Source organism: Sminthopsis crassicaudata, chromosome 4, assembly GCF_048593235.1.
Source record: "Sminthopsis crassicaudata isolate SCR6 chromosome 4, ASM4859323v1, whole genome shotgun sequence".
NCBI lineage: Eukaryota > Metazoa > Chordata > Mammalia > Dasyuromorphia > Dasyuridae > Sminthopsis > Sminthopsis crassicaudata.
The window spans coordinates 350,977,124-350,996,789 of NC_133620.1; the positions used below are offsets into that span (position 1 = coordinate 350,977,124).

The window sequence follows — 19,666 nt, forward strand, 5'->3', positions numbered from 1 at the left end:
TGGTCTTGACATCTTTTCTTGAGAACTCCACTCTCCCTTTATGTGATTGTGATAAGTGTTTTGCTTCTAATTGGTACTTTAGCTTTTGAACTTTGTTGTGTTCTAGTTTCTAGTTGCAACTCAGTAGTATTAAAAAACAGACTGGAAGACAAGATAGTCTTCTCTCCCCCACCCATCTTCTTGAAGAGCCTGTTCTTGTAGAAGGAGCACCCTTTTCTGGGTTAGAATTTTGAATTGGCTATGACCTCATCATTGCCAAATTCACTGACCTTTTAAGATTCTCTGAGGCTTACTAGTCATTAGACCATAGGCAAGTAAGTCACTGATTACTTCTGAGCCTCTGGTTTTAAGTTGTGAAATGGGAGGTCATAGTTTCCCCATACTTCTCTTTCAGAATTGTTGGAAGTATCACAGAAGAAAGTCTGTAGAAATCAGTTGTTCTTGATTGTTCTGAACAGTTTTATACTCACCACTTTCTGAATAGAGCACTTAATTATCTTTGTTTCTTTTCTGCCTTTACTGTTTTCATTGGGGGTTGGTGTAGGAATGAATTTGGCGGTCTGTTTAATTATTTAAATTATTATCAAATTAACAAGGCTCAAAATTTGTGAATATCTGATATTGATTAAAGATTATGTATGGTGTGTGAGAAAGGGGGGAAAATTTTCTCGAGGGTGGGCTTTTCTTTATTATAGGAGAGCAAATGACCAGGAATTCAAAAGATAGGAATGGGAAGAGGTAAAGACGACATAGGAAACAGCATGAAATTAAAGTCTTGGGGTTGGGAAAGAAACAGGGAGGAAGAACAAGTTTATTCATTTATTCACAAATAAATTTTGAGTCTTGTTGATTTGATAATTTCCTCAAATGATTTATATCACTGATCATGTCTGTCTGTCCAATGATTCATTCATCCATATTTTCCCAAGGGTTCACTACAGTGAATTCACTTGAACTGTAGGTTTCCTCTATTTCCTCTGATATTATGAGATTTCCAGTGGATCAGTCTTGCTTATCATTCCTTACTCTTTGTCTAAACTGTCATGTTCTTGATGATGTTCTTTATGCCTCTTCTTAATAGTTCTGCGTTACTTGTATGTAGTAACCTACTATGCTTCTCTGTTGCTTTCTTTGTGATATTCTTGATTTTTTTAGTGGCAATGGCTGTCTGATTGCTCTGTACCAATACCAATAAAATGTTAATATTGAAAAAATGACCTTTAATGGGAAGCTTGAGGTTACTGAAAAACTTTGCCATTTCCTTGAAAACAATACAATTTGTTTTTCTCTAGCTGCTCAACTCTGAGTTCAGTTCATTCTTCATCTGTACTATTTCCTTCTGTTGTATGTACTGTTGGACAAGCTCTATAGGGTGTTCTTCCAATTACATATTAAATCCAGGCAATAGAAAATCTTTACTTACTTGTTTTTTTTTTTTCCTGTAAATATGGACAGGCCAAACTCCTATGAATGGTTTTTAAGACTTTTGCAATTGGTTTTGTGGTTCTGCATTCTTCTGCAGTGATTACAATGTCATCAGCAAAAAAGAACATACCTATTTGCCATAGGGAATCCTTCTTTAATCTGAACTCTGTGTTGGCTTCCCTCTTTTCCCCTCTACTCTAGCACAGTGGCTTTAGTGAGCAAATAGATCTCCCTATTTTATGCTTTGCTTTTGTGATATATGTTATCAGAGGGTTCCTGAAATAAAGGTGACTGAGAGAAAATCATTAACTAATGACCTATATTTCTCTCTTTCCAAATCTTTGAGAATCAGCTGTGTACAAATCAATGGCAGGTCTTTTTTTTCCTTAAAAAATATTATTTATTTTTAATATTCTTTTTGAATTTAGAATTTCAGATTCTCTTTCCCCATTTACAGAGAAAGAAAACAATATTCTATCACCTTATATGTGTGAAATCATGGGAAACATTTCCACATTAGCTATATTGTGAGAAAAGCAAAAAGTAAATAAATTATGAAAATTGTTCTTGAATTTGCAGAACTCATTTGTTCTGTCTCTGGAGGTGGATAGCATTTTTTCATCATGAGTCCTTTGGACTTTGCTTGGATCATTGTATTGTTTAGAGTAGCCAAGTCTTTCTTTGTTGATCATCATTACAACAGAGCTGTGACTGTACAAAATGATCTTTTGGTTCTCCTTACTTCACGTTCATTGGTTCATGTAGGTCTTGCCATGCTTTTTTTTTCCCCTCTGAAATCGTCCCCTCACTATTTTCCACAGCATAGTTGTATATCAGAGCTTGTTCCACCATTCTGTAATAAATGAGCATCCCCTCAATTTCCAATTTTTTTCCCGTTACAAAAAGAGTTTCTACAAATATTTTTGTATATTTAGGTTTTTTAATTTTTCTTTGATCTCTTTAGGATATAGACTTAGTAGTGGTACTGTAGGGTTAAAGGGTATGTATGGTGGTTTTATAGACCTGTAAGCCTAGTTTCAGGTTATTTTCCAAAATGGTCAGACCAGTTCGCTGCCATACTAACAGTTCATCATCTTACATTTGTCATTTTTTATAAGTGTGGTGAATATTTCAGAGTTGTTTCAATTTGTCTTTCTCTAATCAATATTGATTTAGATAATTTTTTTCATGAACTATAGATAGCTTTATTTTCTTTTTCTGAAAACTGCCTATTCATGTCATTTGGGGAATGGTTCTTAGCTTTTTAAATTTGATTCATTTTTCTACTCATAATGAGGCCTTCATCAGAGAAACTTGCTATAAACTTTTTATATTACTTCATTGTCAGTGGTTTTTGTTTTTGCTTTGTCTGAGAACATGATTGCTACCATCATAAGCGACATTTTGCAAGCAATATTTAAGAGATCATGTGATGAAGACTGTCATTGAACAGTGTCACTATGAAATGAATTATTGTTTCTATCAGAAACTACTTAAAGCAAATTCAGGGCCAAAGGGAGTCAAGAAATTGTTATAATCAGTGGAAAACGTCTCATCAAAAATATCACTGACAGGATAAGATAACAGCTAAGATGACAGGAGAAGATAATGATAGATGTTGGAAGGGATATGGAAAAACGAGGACACCATTACATTATTGGAATAATTGTGAACGGATTCAACCATTCTGGAGAGCAATTTGGAACTATTCCCAAAGGACTTATCAAACTGTGCATACCCTTTGATCCAGGAGCATCACTACTTTATATCCCAAAAAAGGGAAAGGGACCCATAAGTGCAAAAACATTTGTAGTGGCCCTTTCCATAGTGGCAAGAAAGTGGAAACTGAGTGGATGCCCATCAATTGGAGAATGGCTGAATAAGTTATGGTATATGAGTGTTATGGAATATTATTGTTCTGTAAGAAACAACCAGCAGGATGATTTCAGAGAGGCCTGAAGAGACCTGTATGAACTGATGCTGAGTGAAATGAATAGAACCAAGAGAACATTGGACATAGCAACAAGATTATGTGCTAATCAACTTTGATGGATGTAGCTCTTTCCACAATGAGGTGACTGAGGCCAATTCCAACAGACTTGTGATAGAGAGAGCCATTTGCACCCAAAAAGAGGACTGTAGGGACTGAATGTAAATCATAACTTAGTATTTTCACTCCCCCTCCCCTCTCCCAGGCAATTGGGATTAAGTGACTTGCCCAGGGTCACAGAGCTAGGAAGTGTTAAGTGTCTAAGGCCAGATTTGAACTCAGGTCCTCCTTATTTTAGGGCTAGTGCTCTATCCACTACACCAACTAGTTGTCCCCTATTTTCCCTTTTTTTGTGGTTGTTTGATTGCTTTTTGTTTTCTTTCTAATTTTTTTCCTTTTTTAATCTGATTTTTCTTGCATGCAGCATGATAAATGTGAAAATACCTGTAGAAGAATAGTACATGTTTAATATATATTGGATTGTTTGCTGTCGATAGGGAGAGGTGAGGGAAGAGAAGGAGAAAAATTTGGAACACAAGGTTTTGCAAGAATGAATGTTGAAATTTAAATACATTTTGAAAATAAAAAGCTTCAAAAAACAAACAAAAAACCCCATTACTGACAATTACACTTCAGTGCAGTATGCCAATATACTTTACAATTTAATCCTGTAGGTCTAGGGCATAGCATTGACCACTTAACATTTTTCCAAATTTGCTTGAAGAAAAATGAGATTTTGGTGCTCTGAATAAAGGTTATTTCCTGATTGTGGTTAAGAATCCAGGAGAATAATTTACTTTCATGATCCCAATTCCTTCCTCCTCCAATTTAATAACTCCATCTAATAAAAGAAACATTAGTGTTAATTTTCTTTTGCCACCAAATTTTTGTATGGAAAATAAAATCATTTCTGACAATATTTGCAGAGATCATGTGCCCCAAGATGAATTTTCTTATCCTTTCATCTATTACCTTGAATCTTTCATGGCTAGAACTGGAATCTTTAGCCATCAGTAGGACTCTCCTCTGAAATGAAGTTTGTTGGAATATGCCAGGTGAAGTCTGACTCTCCTGTGCCTAGGGCTTCATACCTCAGATCCCTGAGGCCAACTACTGAGTATTAAGGAAGGGCCTTGGTTCTAACTCTGCTGGGTAACTTTGCATAAATCAGTTTTTCTTTTTTCTTTCTGTTTCTGAATTGTAAAATGATGAGTGCAATGAAGCACCAAACTAGAATTTTTTTTTTTTTTTTAAGTAAAGTTCTCTGAGATATTATTAATGACTAAAATTAAAAGGTCAGGTATCAGAGAGGTGGATGTGTTGTGTATACTGCTTTAACTGGAATGGTACCTAACATAGTAAGTGGTTTTTTTAACTATCTAATTTTAGTGTGAAGAAGTATTCTTATACTTAGATTAATTTTATTTGCAGGTATATGAGTGGCCCAACGCTTCCAACCGTTAAAAGACAGCACCAACTGGGAGCAAGGCAAGGATGCCGATTCCACCTCCTCCACCTCCACCTGGTCCACCTCCACCTCCCACTTTTAATCAGGTAGCATTCTATTCACCAAAGCATTAGACTCAATATCAAAATGCTGCTGTAAGTTTCTCTCATTAATATACATTAATAAAGTACAGTCATTATCTTAAGAATTTGTCTCTCTTCAAAAATTCTTGTAATTTATTAATTTAGTTCATTACTTTAGAAATACTAATTAAGCACCTATTCTGTGCATACCTGTTAGATCTGGGGTCCTTTTCCTTACTGAGATTTCAGTTTAATCAAGGCAGAAGAAATAACCACAGATAATATGGTGTTATGTGATAAATGCATTAAAAAATTGTAAAACAGAGTTACTATGTGAATTCAGACATCAAGTGTACTTATCAAGAAAAACTTTATATAGTAGATGGCATTTAAGTTAAGCTTCAAACAATGAATAGACATTTAACAGAAAAAGAGAAGGACCCAAGAGGCCAACTAGTTGATCCTGTATCTGCTCAGGAATCTTGACATGTCCCTTTCATGTGGTCATCTACTTAGTTTTCTTTGAAGATCTTTTGTGAAGAGGCCCCTTCTACTTCTTCTTGTGACAATTCATTCTACTTTCAGTTTACTTAATTAAGTTACAGAACTCAAATCTGTCTTTGCACAGCTTCTATTACAGCTTTTGCCCATTGTCTATAGTTCTTTCCTCTAGGGCCAAGCAGAATAAATCTGATCTTTCCACATGACAATCCTTCAGCTACTTGAAGACAGCTGTTTTGGTCCTTCTGGATCTCCAGATTAAACCACATTTCTCTGAACTGATTTGTAGCTGGCATGATGTTGGAGACCTTTACTATTCTGGTTGCCCTCCTATGGACATTTTTCAGGTTGTTTATGTCCTTCCTATAACGTGGAGTACAGGAATACAGTACTCTTGACAAATCAGAGTTGGATATTTTTTCCATTTGTGAACATTTTGCCATTCTTGTTTTAATTGAACATCCATTTTAGATTTTTTGATTGCCATCTCCTACAGTTGATTCAAGTTGAAGTCGTTCTCCACTGAAATTACTAGATTTTTTTTTTTTAATAGGATAAAGTAGGAGAAACTGTTATTTCACTATAAAAGTATTTGTCCTACATGTGTGAATGTGTCACTCTTCCAGTCATCATGAGAAAGAGGATGGGCATTCTGAGTACTTAGTAATTGTTCAGTATGCCTTTTCTCTCTATTTACTCCCTAGGTCAATTCCTGTCAAAGGTAGATCTAGCCATAGTTGTCATTCCTTATATATAAAGAAAAATATAGAAAGCTTGTGGAATATATTGTTAAAAAGCAGCCACTGTCTCCAAAGGTTTTGGTTCTAAACTCTTAAAGTTCCAAGACCAGGGTTCTTATAACTGACTTTATAGAAATATAGATAGTTACATTTGAGTGTTAATCTAGTCTGAGCTTCTCATTTTATAGGTGAATAAACCTAGAGAGTTTAAATAATTTGCCTTAAATTATTACACAGTTGCCTAATAGGATATCTAAGATCAAAACGTAAGGTTTTTTGTTTTGAAGTTGATTGTTTGTTTCATTATATACTATACTGCTGTAACTAATATTTCCCAAAAGTTTTAAGGTATTAAGTTTTAAAAGAACACTTAAGATTTTGGGGGCACCCTATTTAGTGCTTTTGGGTTATCAATGTGCTTTTATATACATTTGATCCTTACAACTCTGTGTGATAGGTGCTATAATTCCTGTTTTAGAGATGAGAAGACTTCAGATAATTGAAGTTAAGTGACTGAGCCCATGGATATATATATATGGCTCAGATGTAGTTGGAGAATGGGTCTTCCTGCCCCGAGTCTAGCAGTATATCACTATGTCATGCTACTGTATACCACAGAATTGTGTTTGCCTTGGGCATTGACATTTTTTGTCACTACCCAGCTATTTACCACTGACCCAGATATTGTCTGAATCATCTTGGGTTTGGTTGTTGCCAAGGCAGTGGGTGCTCTTTCCTCTTGTGCTCCATTTTTCTCCCTTTTCTTTCTTCTGTTTCTTCCTCTGAACCCCTAAACTTTAACATTAGGTGATAGCTTACAATATCCTGACTAGGACAAATGGAAGAGAAATATGAGTGTTTGGAAAGGGCTTTATTTCTACTTACTAGCTCAATGGAAATTTCCTAAAATGAAGATTAGTTAGCCTTTTCCACCTTTCTAGAGGATAGTCTGAAGGGAGATGAATTGAAGTGGAAACAAATTAAAAATAAACTAGGTTTCAGTGGGAAAGTTTAGGGAAAGATTGTTGTACTAAGAACCAAGAGACTGAGAAAGGCTATAGGATCTTCCCCTTTAGATGGGTGTGTGGTCTTTAAAAGTAGAGATTAGAATCTGTTTCATAATAGGCAGGCCAGTACAACCTGTAGGAGGGCATTTAGACCTTATTTATGGTGATGTCGACTTTCTGGTATGAACCCTTTTAGGCAAACACAGAACCGCCCAAGCTGAGTAGGGATGAACAGCGGGGCCGAGGTGCCCTATTACAAGACATCTGCAAAGGGACTCGACTGAAAAAAGTGACTCATATCAATGATCGGAGTGCTCCAGTCCTTGAGAGTAAGTAACAAATTATATCTTCTGATCTGTAATTCTTAGCCTTCCAAGACTGGCTCTGAAATTTGCCTGATGTTTCTCAATCCAGTGATAAATGTCTTAGAGTGGCTCTTAGTTTCTTTTTGGCCAACTCTGGGAAGAACTTGAGTCCTTTATGGTCAGTGTTATCTTTTTTCTATTTCATTTGGTGCTAAGCAGAGCTGACAGGTTTCATACCAATTTGCGGGGGAAGGTTTTCTTTGCCAGGCTCCCACTTGGCGTAACTCTTGTGTGTGCTGTAAATATTAGGGACAAATTGTTGTCTTCTTTCAGAGGAGATCCCTAAATCCCCGTAAATTTCTCAAATTTCATAGATATTGCCATGGGCTACCTTGTATGTCTGTGTAAAGATCTTTCATATCTGACTCTTCTATTTGTGATATCCTTTGACATTAGGGACTTGGAATAGTTGAGGGTGCAAGATTAAGGGAGAGTTCTTGGATGTTCTTGAACTAGTAGGAAGCTCCTTGCCAAAATCAGGAATAGTTTTATTCTCTTTGAAAAGCTGTAAAACAAGGCCCATCCTCAGTTCTTTCGATGAAGAAAATGGATGTATTTTTTTCTCTTGCTAGGATGTTTGCTTATTGTGAACAGGACTGAAGAAGGGGGATTCTAAGGATTGTACTTGGACATCAAGTGATCTTAGATTAAGTAATGGTTGTTCTACAATTTTGAAATGGTTGTCTGTTTTGCAGAACCCAAAGGAGGAAGTGGGGGTTATAGTTCTGGAGTAAATGCCCTACAGCCCAAGGGAAGTTTATTTCAAGGAGGAGTGCCAAAACTCAGACCTGTTGGAACAAAGGACATTTCAGGTATCTGGTCAGTTTCTTCTTCCCTAAACAAGGCATATAGGAGTAATGATGGTGGCTGATAGCAAATTTACTACATAATGTTATTATTTTTTGTAATTGATATTTCTAATTAGAGTGAATAAGAATTCTGAACTAAAATTTTCTTATGTGTATGAAGCAATACAAATTATAAGGTCTAATATCTAGCCACGTACTTATTTTTGCTGATTCCATTATTTCTGGTTTCTTTGCAGAGAACCTAACTGGCAAGACAGTTTTACAGGTCTCTGGTTCCCGAGCTTCTGCCCCGAGGCCCCCAGTGTCCACAGGCAGTAGTCGTCCCCAGGATGATTCAGACAGTAGCCGGGCATCCCCCCCAGAGCTGCCACGGATGCAGAGACCCTCTTTACCGGACCTATCCCGACCCAACTCCACTAGCAGCACGGGCATGAAACATAGTTCTTCGGCTCCCCCGCCACCACCCCCTGGGCGGCGTGCCAATGCACCCCCTGCACCTTTGCCTATGCACAGCAACAAAACCCCAGCCTACAACAGAGAGAAGCCTTTGCCACCAACCCCTGGACAGAGGCCTCCTCCTGGCCGAGAGGGGCCTCCTGCTCCGCCTCCAATTAAGCCACCTCCTTCCCCTGTGAATATTAGGACAGGACCAAGTGGGCATAACCAGTCTTTGGCTCCTCCTCCACCGCCTTACCGTCAGCCCCCTGGTGTCCCCAATGGGCCCTCAAGCCCCACTAATGAGTCAGCCCCTGAGCTGCCACAGAGACACAATTCTTTACATAGGAAGACACCAGGACTCGTTAGAGGCCTGGCACCTCCCCCACCCACCTCAGTCTCACCTTCTTTACAGAGTAGTAGACCGCCTCCCCCTGCTCGAGAACCTCCCAGTCGGGGAGCAGGTAAGTGCTTTTGAAAGTTTCTTTGTTATTGTTTATCCAGTGCCTGAAAAATGAAGATACCTGGCTTAACTTTTGGAAAAAAAAATTTTTTTTAAATAGCTTTTTATTTTTCAAAATGCATGCAAAAATAGTATTCAACATTCACCCCTACAAAGCCTTGAGTTCCAAATTTTTCTCCCTCCTTCCCTTTCCTCTTCCCTTGACTGCAAGTAAACCAATATAAGTTAAACCTGCAATTTTTCTAAATATATTTTGGGAAAATCTTCTTGACAATTGACTGAGAACACTCTTTGTAGAGACAACTAAAGACAGTTATGAAATTTCCTTTAAGGATAAATTAATTTTTTTTATTATAACTTTTTATTGACAAAACATATGCGTGGGTAATTTTTTATAACATTATCGCTTACACTCACTTCTGTTCCAGTTTTTCTCTTCCTTCCCTCTACCCCCTCCCCTAAATGGGAAGCAGTCTTATACATCTTAAATTTAAATATGTTATAATATATCCTAGATACAATATATGTGTGTAGGACCGGATAGTTCTCTTGTTGGGAGAATTGGATTCAAAAGGTAAAAAATAACCTGGGAAGAAAAACTAAAATGCAAACAGTTTACACTCATTTCCCAGTGTTTATTTTCTGAGTGTAGCTGATTCTGTCCATCATTGATCAATTGGAATTGAATTAGATCTTTTCTTTGTCAAAGAAAACACTTCCATCAGAATATATCCTCATATAGTATCATTGTTGAAGTGCATAATGATCTGGTTCTGCTCATTTCACTTAGTCAGGAGAGACTTTCCTGTAAGTCTCTCCAAGCCTCTCTGTATTCATCCTGCTGGTCATTTCTTTCCATAACATTCATGTACCACCCAACCATTCTTCAGTTGATGGACATTGATTCATTTTCCAGTTTCTAGCCACTACAAAAAGGGCTGCCACAAACATTTTGGCACATACAGATCTAAGAATAGCTTCTAAGCAGGTTAGAAGTTGAGAGATGGACTGGACACAATCACTATTCTGTATTCCAAGCAATGTTAGATCTTCCCATGTTGCTAATGAACTTGTGCTTAGAACTCTCCAGTACCAATTCTTAAAGGTATGGCTTATGAAAGTTGGCCAAGTAATTACTGCCCTCATAAAGTACTACTCATAAAATTAGAACTATTTTAGATAGGTTAAATTAGTAAGCAGAGTAAGATGCTTTTTTCTAGGACTTTATAATCTCAGGTAGATATACTGTCTTAAAGCATGCAGCAGCCTTGTTTATTCTAGCTCCTTTATCTATATCTTAAATGTAAGTAGGAATTGATTTGTATGAAAAATTTTCTTTTTTATGAACTTTTTTTTTTTTTTTTTTTTTTTTTTACCCAGGATCACACAAAGCTAGTTAAGTGTCTGAGGTCAAATTTGAACTTAGGTCCCCCTGACTTCAGGGCTGGTTCTCTATCCACTGTACCATCTAGCTGCCCCTTATGAACTTTTTTATGAACAAAACAAAAGATTTTCTATGAAAAGAACAGAAAAGGGAATTGTATATCTAAAACTTTCTGTTATATACAATTTTAAAAAAATTTAATTTAAAAAAGCAATTAAATTTTATACACACTGTTAACAACTTTGTCCTGCTTGTCTCTGCCTGTTTCTGGATTTCTTTTTCCTTTCCTTTTCTGTGTTATTTTTTAATGTTTCATTGATTTTCCTTCCCCCCTCCCCCAAATCATTACTAATTTCTAACTTCCTCCTTTCTCAAATAAAAATCTTTTCCTGTAACCAATAAATATAATCAGGCAAGATAAAAGACCTGTAAATGTATGTCTCACAATTATCCCATGACATCTCTGTTTAGAAGTGGAAAGCATACGTCATCATTAGTCTCCTAGTCTTTTTTTTTTTTTTTTTTTTTTTTTTTTTGCTGAGGCAATTGGGGTTAAGTGACTTGCCCAGGGTCACACAGCTAGGAAGTGTTAAATATCTGAGGCCAGATTTGAACTCGGGTCCTCCTGAATTCAGGGCTAGTGCTATATCCACTGCACCACCTAGCTGCCCCAGTCTCCTAGTCTTAATTGGTTACTGCATGGATCCGAACTTTGAAATCTTTTTGGTGATTTTCTTTAGCATTATGTAGTCATCATGTAAATTGTTCTCCTGTTTGTGCTCATTTAACTCAATCACTTTATATGGGTCTTCCCAGTTTTCTCTCAGTCACTCATAGTCATTTTGTTTTTTATGGTACAGTAATAATCTATTATCTTCATCTCAGTTTTTTAAGCATTCCTCAGTTGATTGGCATCTATTTTGCTACAACAAAAGGTGATGCTATAAATATTCCTGTACATGTGGATTCCTTCCCTCTCTCTTGAGGGAATGGTTATTGCCTAACTAATGGTATCACTGGTTAAAGGAGTTGCTTGGTTTGGTGACTTTGGGAATAGATCCAAATTGTTACTAAAATAGGCAAATTCATAGCTCCACCAACAGTGGATTAGTATTCCTTTCCTTCAGTGACTCTTTCATCAACAGTTGTCATTTTCCTCTTCTCTTTGGATATGAGGTAAAACTTTAGTTTTAATTTGTATTTTTTATGATTAATGATTTGAGGGGGCAGCTAGGTGGCGCAGTGGATAGAGCACCAGCCTTGAATTCAGGAGGACCTGAGTTCAAATCTGGTCTCAGACACTTAACACTTCCTAGCTGTGTGACCCTGGGCAAGTCACTTAACCCCAGCCTCAGGGGGGGGGAAAGAATGATTGATGATTTGAATTTTTTTTCATGTGTTTATTGATAGCTTTCACTTGTTTAAGAAACTATAAGTATTATCCTTTGACTATTTACCTTTTTGGGGATGGGACTTGTTCTTTTAAATTTCATATCATTTTTCCTTCCTCTGGATGGTTCCATTCTCTGAACAGATTGTTTACTTTTTCTGTCAAGCTCCTGGAGTAAGTAGAAAGAGAGGAGAAGTTTCTGCAAAACTGTGCCTGGTGGTCAGAAATGTCTACTTATTTTGGGGATTTTTCTTGGAAAGTTCTAGAGAAGTAATTCTCTAGTTTCTATTTACTAATATGCCAGTTAAATACTGTATAGTCTGGCAGAGACTGTAGCCTATTTTGTGTTTTAGAAGAATGGTTTCTTGTATGGTAATGCAAAGGTTTATGGGTGGTCTATGGGATAGTTTTGGATAGGCATTGTGCTAATTATCACAATACCTGATTCATTTCTGGAGTGTGTGTGTGTGTGTGTGTGTGTGTGTGTGTGTGTGTGTGTGTGTGAGTAATGTCTCATCAAAAGAACTGTGCTTTTAAGTTTTTTTGTTTTTTCCCAAAATGGTAAGCAAAAGAGAAGAGTTGGTCTGTGGGGTCTTTTGTTTTCCTGTAGAATCTATTGGCTAAGAAGTTTGACAACTATTGGCAGTATGAGAAATCCTCCCTTTTGCCTTCCTAAAGGATCTGTATTTCCTAAATATTGACATTTGGAATAGGATTCTTCTTTCTTGAAGAAAGAAAAAAAATCTGAGTACCACCTATTCTCTATGTCCCCTGCCTTGGATAGCGCTGTTGGGCAAACAAGATTCCCATTTCTTCTCATTCTGCGTTCTGCCTTTTGAGGCAGTAATTCTATTTTATTTTTTTTTTAGTTTTAGTTTTTTTTTGAGCCAATTTAAAAGTATATTGGACAGAATACTAGGAAGCTAGGTCCCTGCCTGTGTGCTAGCTCAGCTCTCCTTGTTCTTGTTAGGTTTGGAGATTCCAGTTTGTCTTGGGGACAAGTATGAAGTAAGGATATGGTGAAGAACTTACAGCAATGTTAAATTCCTTTTCTGTATTTTATCTTCTCTAGGTCTCTGTGACCTGCATAGGTATGTTCAATGTTTAGGCTACTAATTGCTTAGATTTTTTGATGACATTTATGTCTGTCCAGGCTATCTATGTTTAGGCTACTAATTGTTTAGTTTTTGAGATATATGATGACATTCAATTAACTGGTGGGGAAGGGGGGGGGGCATCTGTCTCTTAATGTTCCCCAAACTCATGATGTAATCCTTTTGCAATTAATCCTATAAAAACTGTATATCTTCCCTTAGTTTTTTAGCCCTTCTACCGTGAGCTTTCTTTCTTTCCCTCCTCACCGTGGAATTGCTCATTCTCATGAGAATTTGTTAAATAAACAACTTTTCTGCTTTTTACTTCGAGAGGTTTCTGAGAAGTCATTTTTGGATAGGATTTTCTATCCCTCACAGTGATGTTATAGTTGATTGTGTATTTCTGGAAACGTCAATGAACAAACAGTATGTAAAATCCCTACTATGTGCCATACAGTGATTACGGGGTATTCAAATGCCAAGTGTAAAACAAACCCAGCTCTCAAGTAATCTTACATTTTGGCAGGAAAGACAATAAATCTGTCCTAATACAGAATAAATAGAAGATAACTAAGTGCAAAGGAATTAATTTCAGAATAGTTGGAGGGGAGAGAGGGGCCTTTGCATTGGGAGGAGATAAAGAAATGTTTCAAAAGGAAGAGAAGGTGTTTATAAAGTCGAGGTGAGCAATGAGTTATGGAGGAATACCAATACAAAAGACATGTAGACAGGTGTAAGTGACATTTTTATAGTGCTTTTAAAACTTACTAAGCCCTTCACATACATTCTCATCTGAACCTCATAACATAATAACTTTCTGAGGGAGGGACTACAGGTATTATAATTCCATTTTACAGAAAAATAAAGTGAATTTCTGAGAAGTTGTCTAGGACCTAATAAATGCCAGAAGTGAGATTTGAACCCAGGTGTATTATTTTATCCTTTAGTATGATGCCTTATATATCAGAAGAAGGAATTCTCCCCCTCCCTCAAAGTATATTTTTTAATTGTTTAAGTAGTATTTTATTTTTTTCCAATTACATGTAAAAACAAGTTTTAACATTTATTTAAAAATTTTTAGTTCCAAATTTTCTCCCTCCTTCCCCAAGATGACAAGCAAAATTTGGTAGAGGTTATTTATGTGCAATTCTGTATAACAATGTCCATATTAGTCACGTTATGATTGAAGAATAGATGAAAAGGGAACAAAACATGGTAAAAGTAAAGAAAGTGAGGATAGTATGTTTTGAGTCCTTTCTCTAAAAATTAATAGCATTTTTTCATCTTTTGGTACTGTCTTAGATCTTGTATTGTTGAGAATAGTCAAGTCATTCATGGTTATTCATGATATACATTGTACAGTTTTGCTGCTACCATGTATATATAATGTTCTTCAGGTTCTGCACCTTTCAATTTGAGGCATGTCACTTGATGTAGCGGGAAATCATGCTCGTATACTTGCTGTTTGAAGAAAACAGGGATTATCAGTTCATTTGTTTGTTATTTAACTGCAACCTGAGGAAGGGAAATAACTTTTCTTCAGTAAGGTAGTGCTGTCTGTTTCTGTTTCTTTCATATTAAGATTGTTTCTTCTGCAAAATATGTATGTGTTTCTTTATTGTAAACTTAAATAGAAAATAGCAAAAGGGAAAAAAAGACATTGCCATGTACATAGCAGAACATAGAGAGGTTTTAGAATGTAAAACAATTGATTTCCATTTCAGGAAAGCATATGTAATAAATATACAGTGTGTTGAGAGCTATCTTGTTTTTTGTTTTTTTGGTTTTTTTGCTTCCTTGTAAGTTTTCTTTTGTTCTCTGCAGTATACTTTTTTATTTTATTCTTTTTTCCCTTTTCCCATTCCCCTCCATCAAGAAGGCTAAAGTTAAGCCACACTCACACACATAAGTGCACATATACACATACATACAGATAACTAGTCATATACACATATGTATCTATGTAAGATCATCCTATACTTGTTTTTCCTCTTTCTTTGAAGGTAGATAACCTCTTCTAAGTTCAAATCTTTCCATAATTGTTTAATTCCATCAACTTAACATTTCCTGTACTACAGTGATATTCCAACTTTACAGTATACTGTATAGTTATTTTAAATAGTCCAAACAAAATTGATTAATATGGCTGACATAGTTTTCTTAGTTTTTAAGTGTTTTTTTTTTCCAAATGTTTTTTAGCTATCAGTTTGTGGCATTAAAATTTTTATTGAGAGGCAGCTAGGTGACGCAGTGGATAGAGCACCAGCCTTGAATTCAGGAGGACCCGAGTTCAAATGTGGTCTCAGACACTTAACACTTCCTAGCTGTGTGACCCTGGGCAAGTCACTTAACCCCAGCCTCAAAAAAAAAAAAAAAAAAAAGGCTGAAAATTTTTATTGATATGTTTTGATTTTACATCATCTCCAGTTTTCCAGCATATTCCTCTCTCTCCTTCTCCCAGAGAGCTGTTTCATTTAACAGAGAATAAAAAAGGAATTCAACAAAATTTAATCAACATGTTCACAAAGTCCAACATTATATGTAGTGTTCCACACCTCTGTAAAAGGAAGGCATGCCTTCTCATATCAAGATTATTCCCAGCATTTAGTTGATGTGATTTTTTGGTAGTTTTTTCCCATTTATAATATTGTTTTATTACATACTATTTTCTTGGTTCTCCTTAACACAAGATTTTGTCCTCAGCCCCCTTTTCTCCTGTATGACTATAATTAGTGGTCTCATTAACTTCCATGAATTTGTTCGCCATTTTTTACAGAACAATAATATTACCTTATCTTCATATACCACAACTTGTTCAGCCATTCCCCAATTGATGGGCATCCACTCATTTTTCAATTCTTTGCTACCACAAAAAGAGCTGCTACAAAATTTTTGCACCTGTGGGTCCTTTTCTTTATAATTTCCTTGGGATACAGAGTTAATAAGGACACTGCTGGGTCAAAGAGTATGCATTCATTGTTTGATAGCCCTTTGGGCATAGTTCCAAATTACTCTCTAGAATGGTTGGATTATTTCAAAACTCCACTAACAATGTATTAGTGTTCCAGTTTTCCCACATCCCCTCCAACATTTATCATTTATCTTTTCCTGTCATCTTAATCATTGAGAAATGGAAGGTGGTACCTCGAGAGTTGTTTTAATTTGCATTTCTCTAATCAATAGATTAGAGACATTGGGTTACTCTGATTCGGGCCCTTATCACTTCATGTACTATTTCAGTAGACTGCTGCCTTAAATCTCTCCCCACTCCAACTCATCCTTTATTCAGCTATGAAAATGATTTTTCTAAAGTACGGGTCCAACCATGTTACCCCTTACTATCATTGCCTTTGGGAGCTAATACAAAGTGTTCTATTTGACTTTCAAAGCTTTTCATTACCTAATCCCCTCCTATCTTTCCAGTCCACATCTAGCCTGCTAGATCCAGTGACACTAATCATCTTGCTGTACCATAAACAAGACACTCCATCTCTCAGCCCTCATATCTGGAATACAGTCCTTTTTTATTTAGTGCTTTCTCTGGTTTTCTGTCTCAACTAAAATCCCATCTTCTTCCCAGTTAGTATCAAACTCAAGTGGAAGTGAGACCACTAATCTGTACATGAAGATCTCTATGAGCCACATATTGACTTAGTTTTAAAAAATGTAATGTTACCTGTGTTTTTATTAGGTATTTTACTTTGTTAAGTATTTTCCAATTACATTTTAATCTAGTTCTCCATAGTAGGGGATTTTGCACAACTTTGTGTTTGATAAACTGTGTTCTATAAGGTTCTACTCATCTTAATTCTAATGCTTTCCTCTCTTATTTAGTTCCTCTTTATCTTGTATATAGCTTATTGTACGTAGTTATTTGCTTGTTCTCTCTCCCCCTTTAGATTGTGAGTTCTTTGAGGGCAAGGACTGTCTTTTGCCTTTTTTTGTATTCTCAGTGCTTAATTTTTTTGAATTGCTTATTTCATGTTGCATCAATTTCTAGAAATCTTTGCATGTCCCATTATATTCATCTTTATCTTTTCTTTCATTGTAATCATAATAATCCATTACATTCATGTAACTATTCCCCATTTGATGAGTTCTAATTTGGTTGTACATAGTACATTTTGGTTGCTACCAAAAAAAAATACACCTTTAAATATTCTGATATATTTAGAATCTACCTTTTCCCCTTTCTATTCCATTTTTCTTTCCCCACCATTCTTGACCTAAAGGGATCTCTCAAGTCATAGGGTATAGGCATTTTAAACACTTAAAATAATTTAGAATTAAATTATTTTTCCAGGTTGGCAAAATGAAGTAAACACTATTATTTTTAGTAGATGCCAGGCATTGTGCTAGTAAGCACCAGGAATGTAGAGAAAGGAAGAAACAATCCATGCTCTTCAAGGAGTTCACATTCTGAAATTCTCTAATTTATTTGGAATAGTTCCAGCTTCTCCAAATTATTTGCTTGCCTTTCTTCCCATAATCTTTTCATTTTTAACCATTCCCATGTTTTTTCATCTTTATCAAAACTTGGTATGAGGTGAAACTTTAAAGTTTGGGTTGGCATTTAATTCTCTTATTAAAAATGTCATTGTTATATTTTGATTTCATATCACCTAAATTTCTCCTTCATTCTTCCCCTCTTTCCAGGGAGCCATCCCTTATAACAAAACATTTTTAATAAAAAATAATAAAAAGAAAAAGGGGGGGGAATAAATAAAAATAATTCCTAACACTGGAAAAAAATGGGATAGTATATATATTCTACATTTTTAGAAAAGTTAAGGCAGATTCTCCAGTATGCACAGATAATTTTCAGATAAAGAAATTAAAAACATTTCTAGTCATATGAAAAAATGCTCAATCATTATTGATCAAAGAAATGAAAATTAAGACAACTCTTGAGTACTACTACATACCTTTCAGATTAGCTAAAATGACAGAAAGATATAGCTAAAATGACAGAAAGATAATGTTGAATGTTGGAGAGGATATGGGTAAACTGGCACACTAATACATTGTTGGTGGAATTGTGAACTGATCCAACCATTCTTCCACACACTTTTTTTTTTTTCCCCCTGAGGCTAGGGTTAAGTGTCTTGCCCAGGGTCACACAGCAAGTGTTAAGTGTCTGAGATCGTCCTCCTGAATTCAGGGCTGGTGCTCTATCCACTTCACCACCTAACTGCCCGTGATCCAACCATTCTTGAGTTCAAGATGAAACTATGTCCAAAGGGCTGTCAGAATATGCATACTCTTTTGATCTGGCTGTGTCTCTGCTGGACCTTCATCCCAAGAGAACATTAAAAAAGGGAAAAGGACCCATATGCAAACATGTTTGTAGCAGATTTTTTTATAGTGGTAAGGAATTGGAAATTGAGTGAATGTCCATCATTTGGGGGGGATCTGTCATTTCTGATAGGTATGAAATGATAGTTCAGAGATGTTTTAATTTGCATTTCTCTAGTCACTAGTCATTTAGAGCATTTTTTTTCTAGTAGAGGTAGCTTTGATTCTTCAGAAAATTGCCAGTTCATATGTTTTGACCATTTATCAATTGAGATAAGAGATATAACAGTGGGACATTATTTTTATAAATTTGACTCAGTTCTCTACTCAGTATATATTTGAGTAATGAAGCCTAATTTATCAGAGAAGCTTGTTGTAAAAATGTTTTATATTACTTCATTGTCTGTGGTACCTTTTAACAAAATGTAGTTTCTTTGATTATGCCTTTTAATTAAATGTTTTTGCTTTTGCTTTGACTGAGATTATCATTCTTAACACTACCTTTTTTATTTTAGTTGAAGAATATTAGATTCTGCTCTAATTCTTTATTTGAATTCTTTGTGTTTCTGTTTTTTAAGTATTTATATTTTAAAAGTCTGTTTTGCTTCTAACTGCTGCCTCTTATCATCCCTTCCCTCTTTTATTTACCTACTGGGTTAATTACATTTCTATATATACGTGTGTATATGTATTTCCCTCCTGCTTTGAACTAATTCTGAGGACAGTGAGGTTCAAGCATTGTCCACTTACCCTTCCCCTCACTTTCTCCTTCCTTGCAAAGCTGTTCCTTATTGTCCCTCGTTTATGAGAGTAAAATTTCCCCACCCTACCTCTCCTTAACCAATTTATTGCATCCTTCTTATTACTCCATTTTTAAAAGATTATTCCAACATAATAGACTCATATCCATGCCTTTGTTTATGTAATAATGATACAGTTCTTAGAAATTATCTCATTTTCCCAAATAGGAATATTTAACTTTATTGAGAATGTTAAGATTATATATACCTTTATGTATTTCCCTTAAGTATTTTTCTTTCTTTCTTTCCCGGTCCTCCCATCCCCCTGGTCACATTTTCTATTCAGCACTGGTCTTTTCATCAGCAATGCCTAAAAAGTCCTCTAGTTCATTAAGTGACTTTTTATACTCCAAGTTTTGTTGATTAGGTTATTCTTTATTTAAAAACTGATAAATCTTGTGTGAAACCTGATTGTAGTTCCACAATATTTGAATTGTT

The 19,666-nt window shown here is 35.7% G+C and overlaps 1 protein-coding gene across 7 annotated transcripts in view; it reads left to right on the forward strand.

The window, feature by feature from the left end:
* WIPF2 (WAS/WASL interacting protein family member 2) overlaps nucleotides 1–19,666 on the forward strand; it is a 57,394-nt gene that overhangs the window by 25,094 nt on the left and 12,634 nt on the right. For all 7 annotated transcript variants that reach the window (XM_074261437.1, XM_074261436.1, XM_074261435.1 and 4 more), the window contains 4 exons: nucleotides 4,847–4,969; nucleotides 7,390–7,522; nucleotides 8,254–8,370; nucleotides 8,604–9,266. In XM_074261437.1, the coding sequence (XP_074117538.1) occupies nucleotides 4,910–4,969; nucleotides 7,390–7,522; nucleotides 8,254–8,370; nucleotides 8,604–9,266 (973 nt within the window). In that variant the 5' untranslated portion in view covers nucleotides 4,847–4,909. The remainder of the gene's footprint in view (nucleotides 1–4,846; nucleotides 4,970–7,389; nucleotides 7,523–8,253; nucleotides 8,371–8,603; nucleotides 9,267–19,666) is intronic.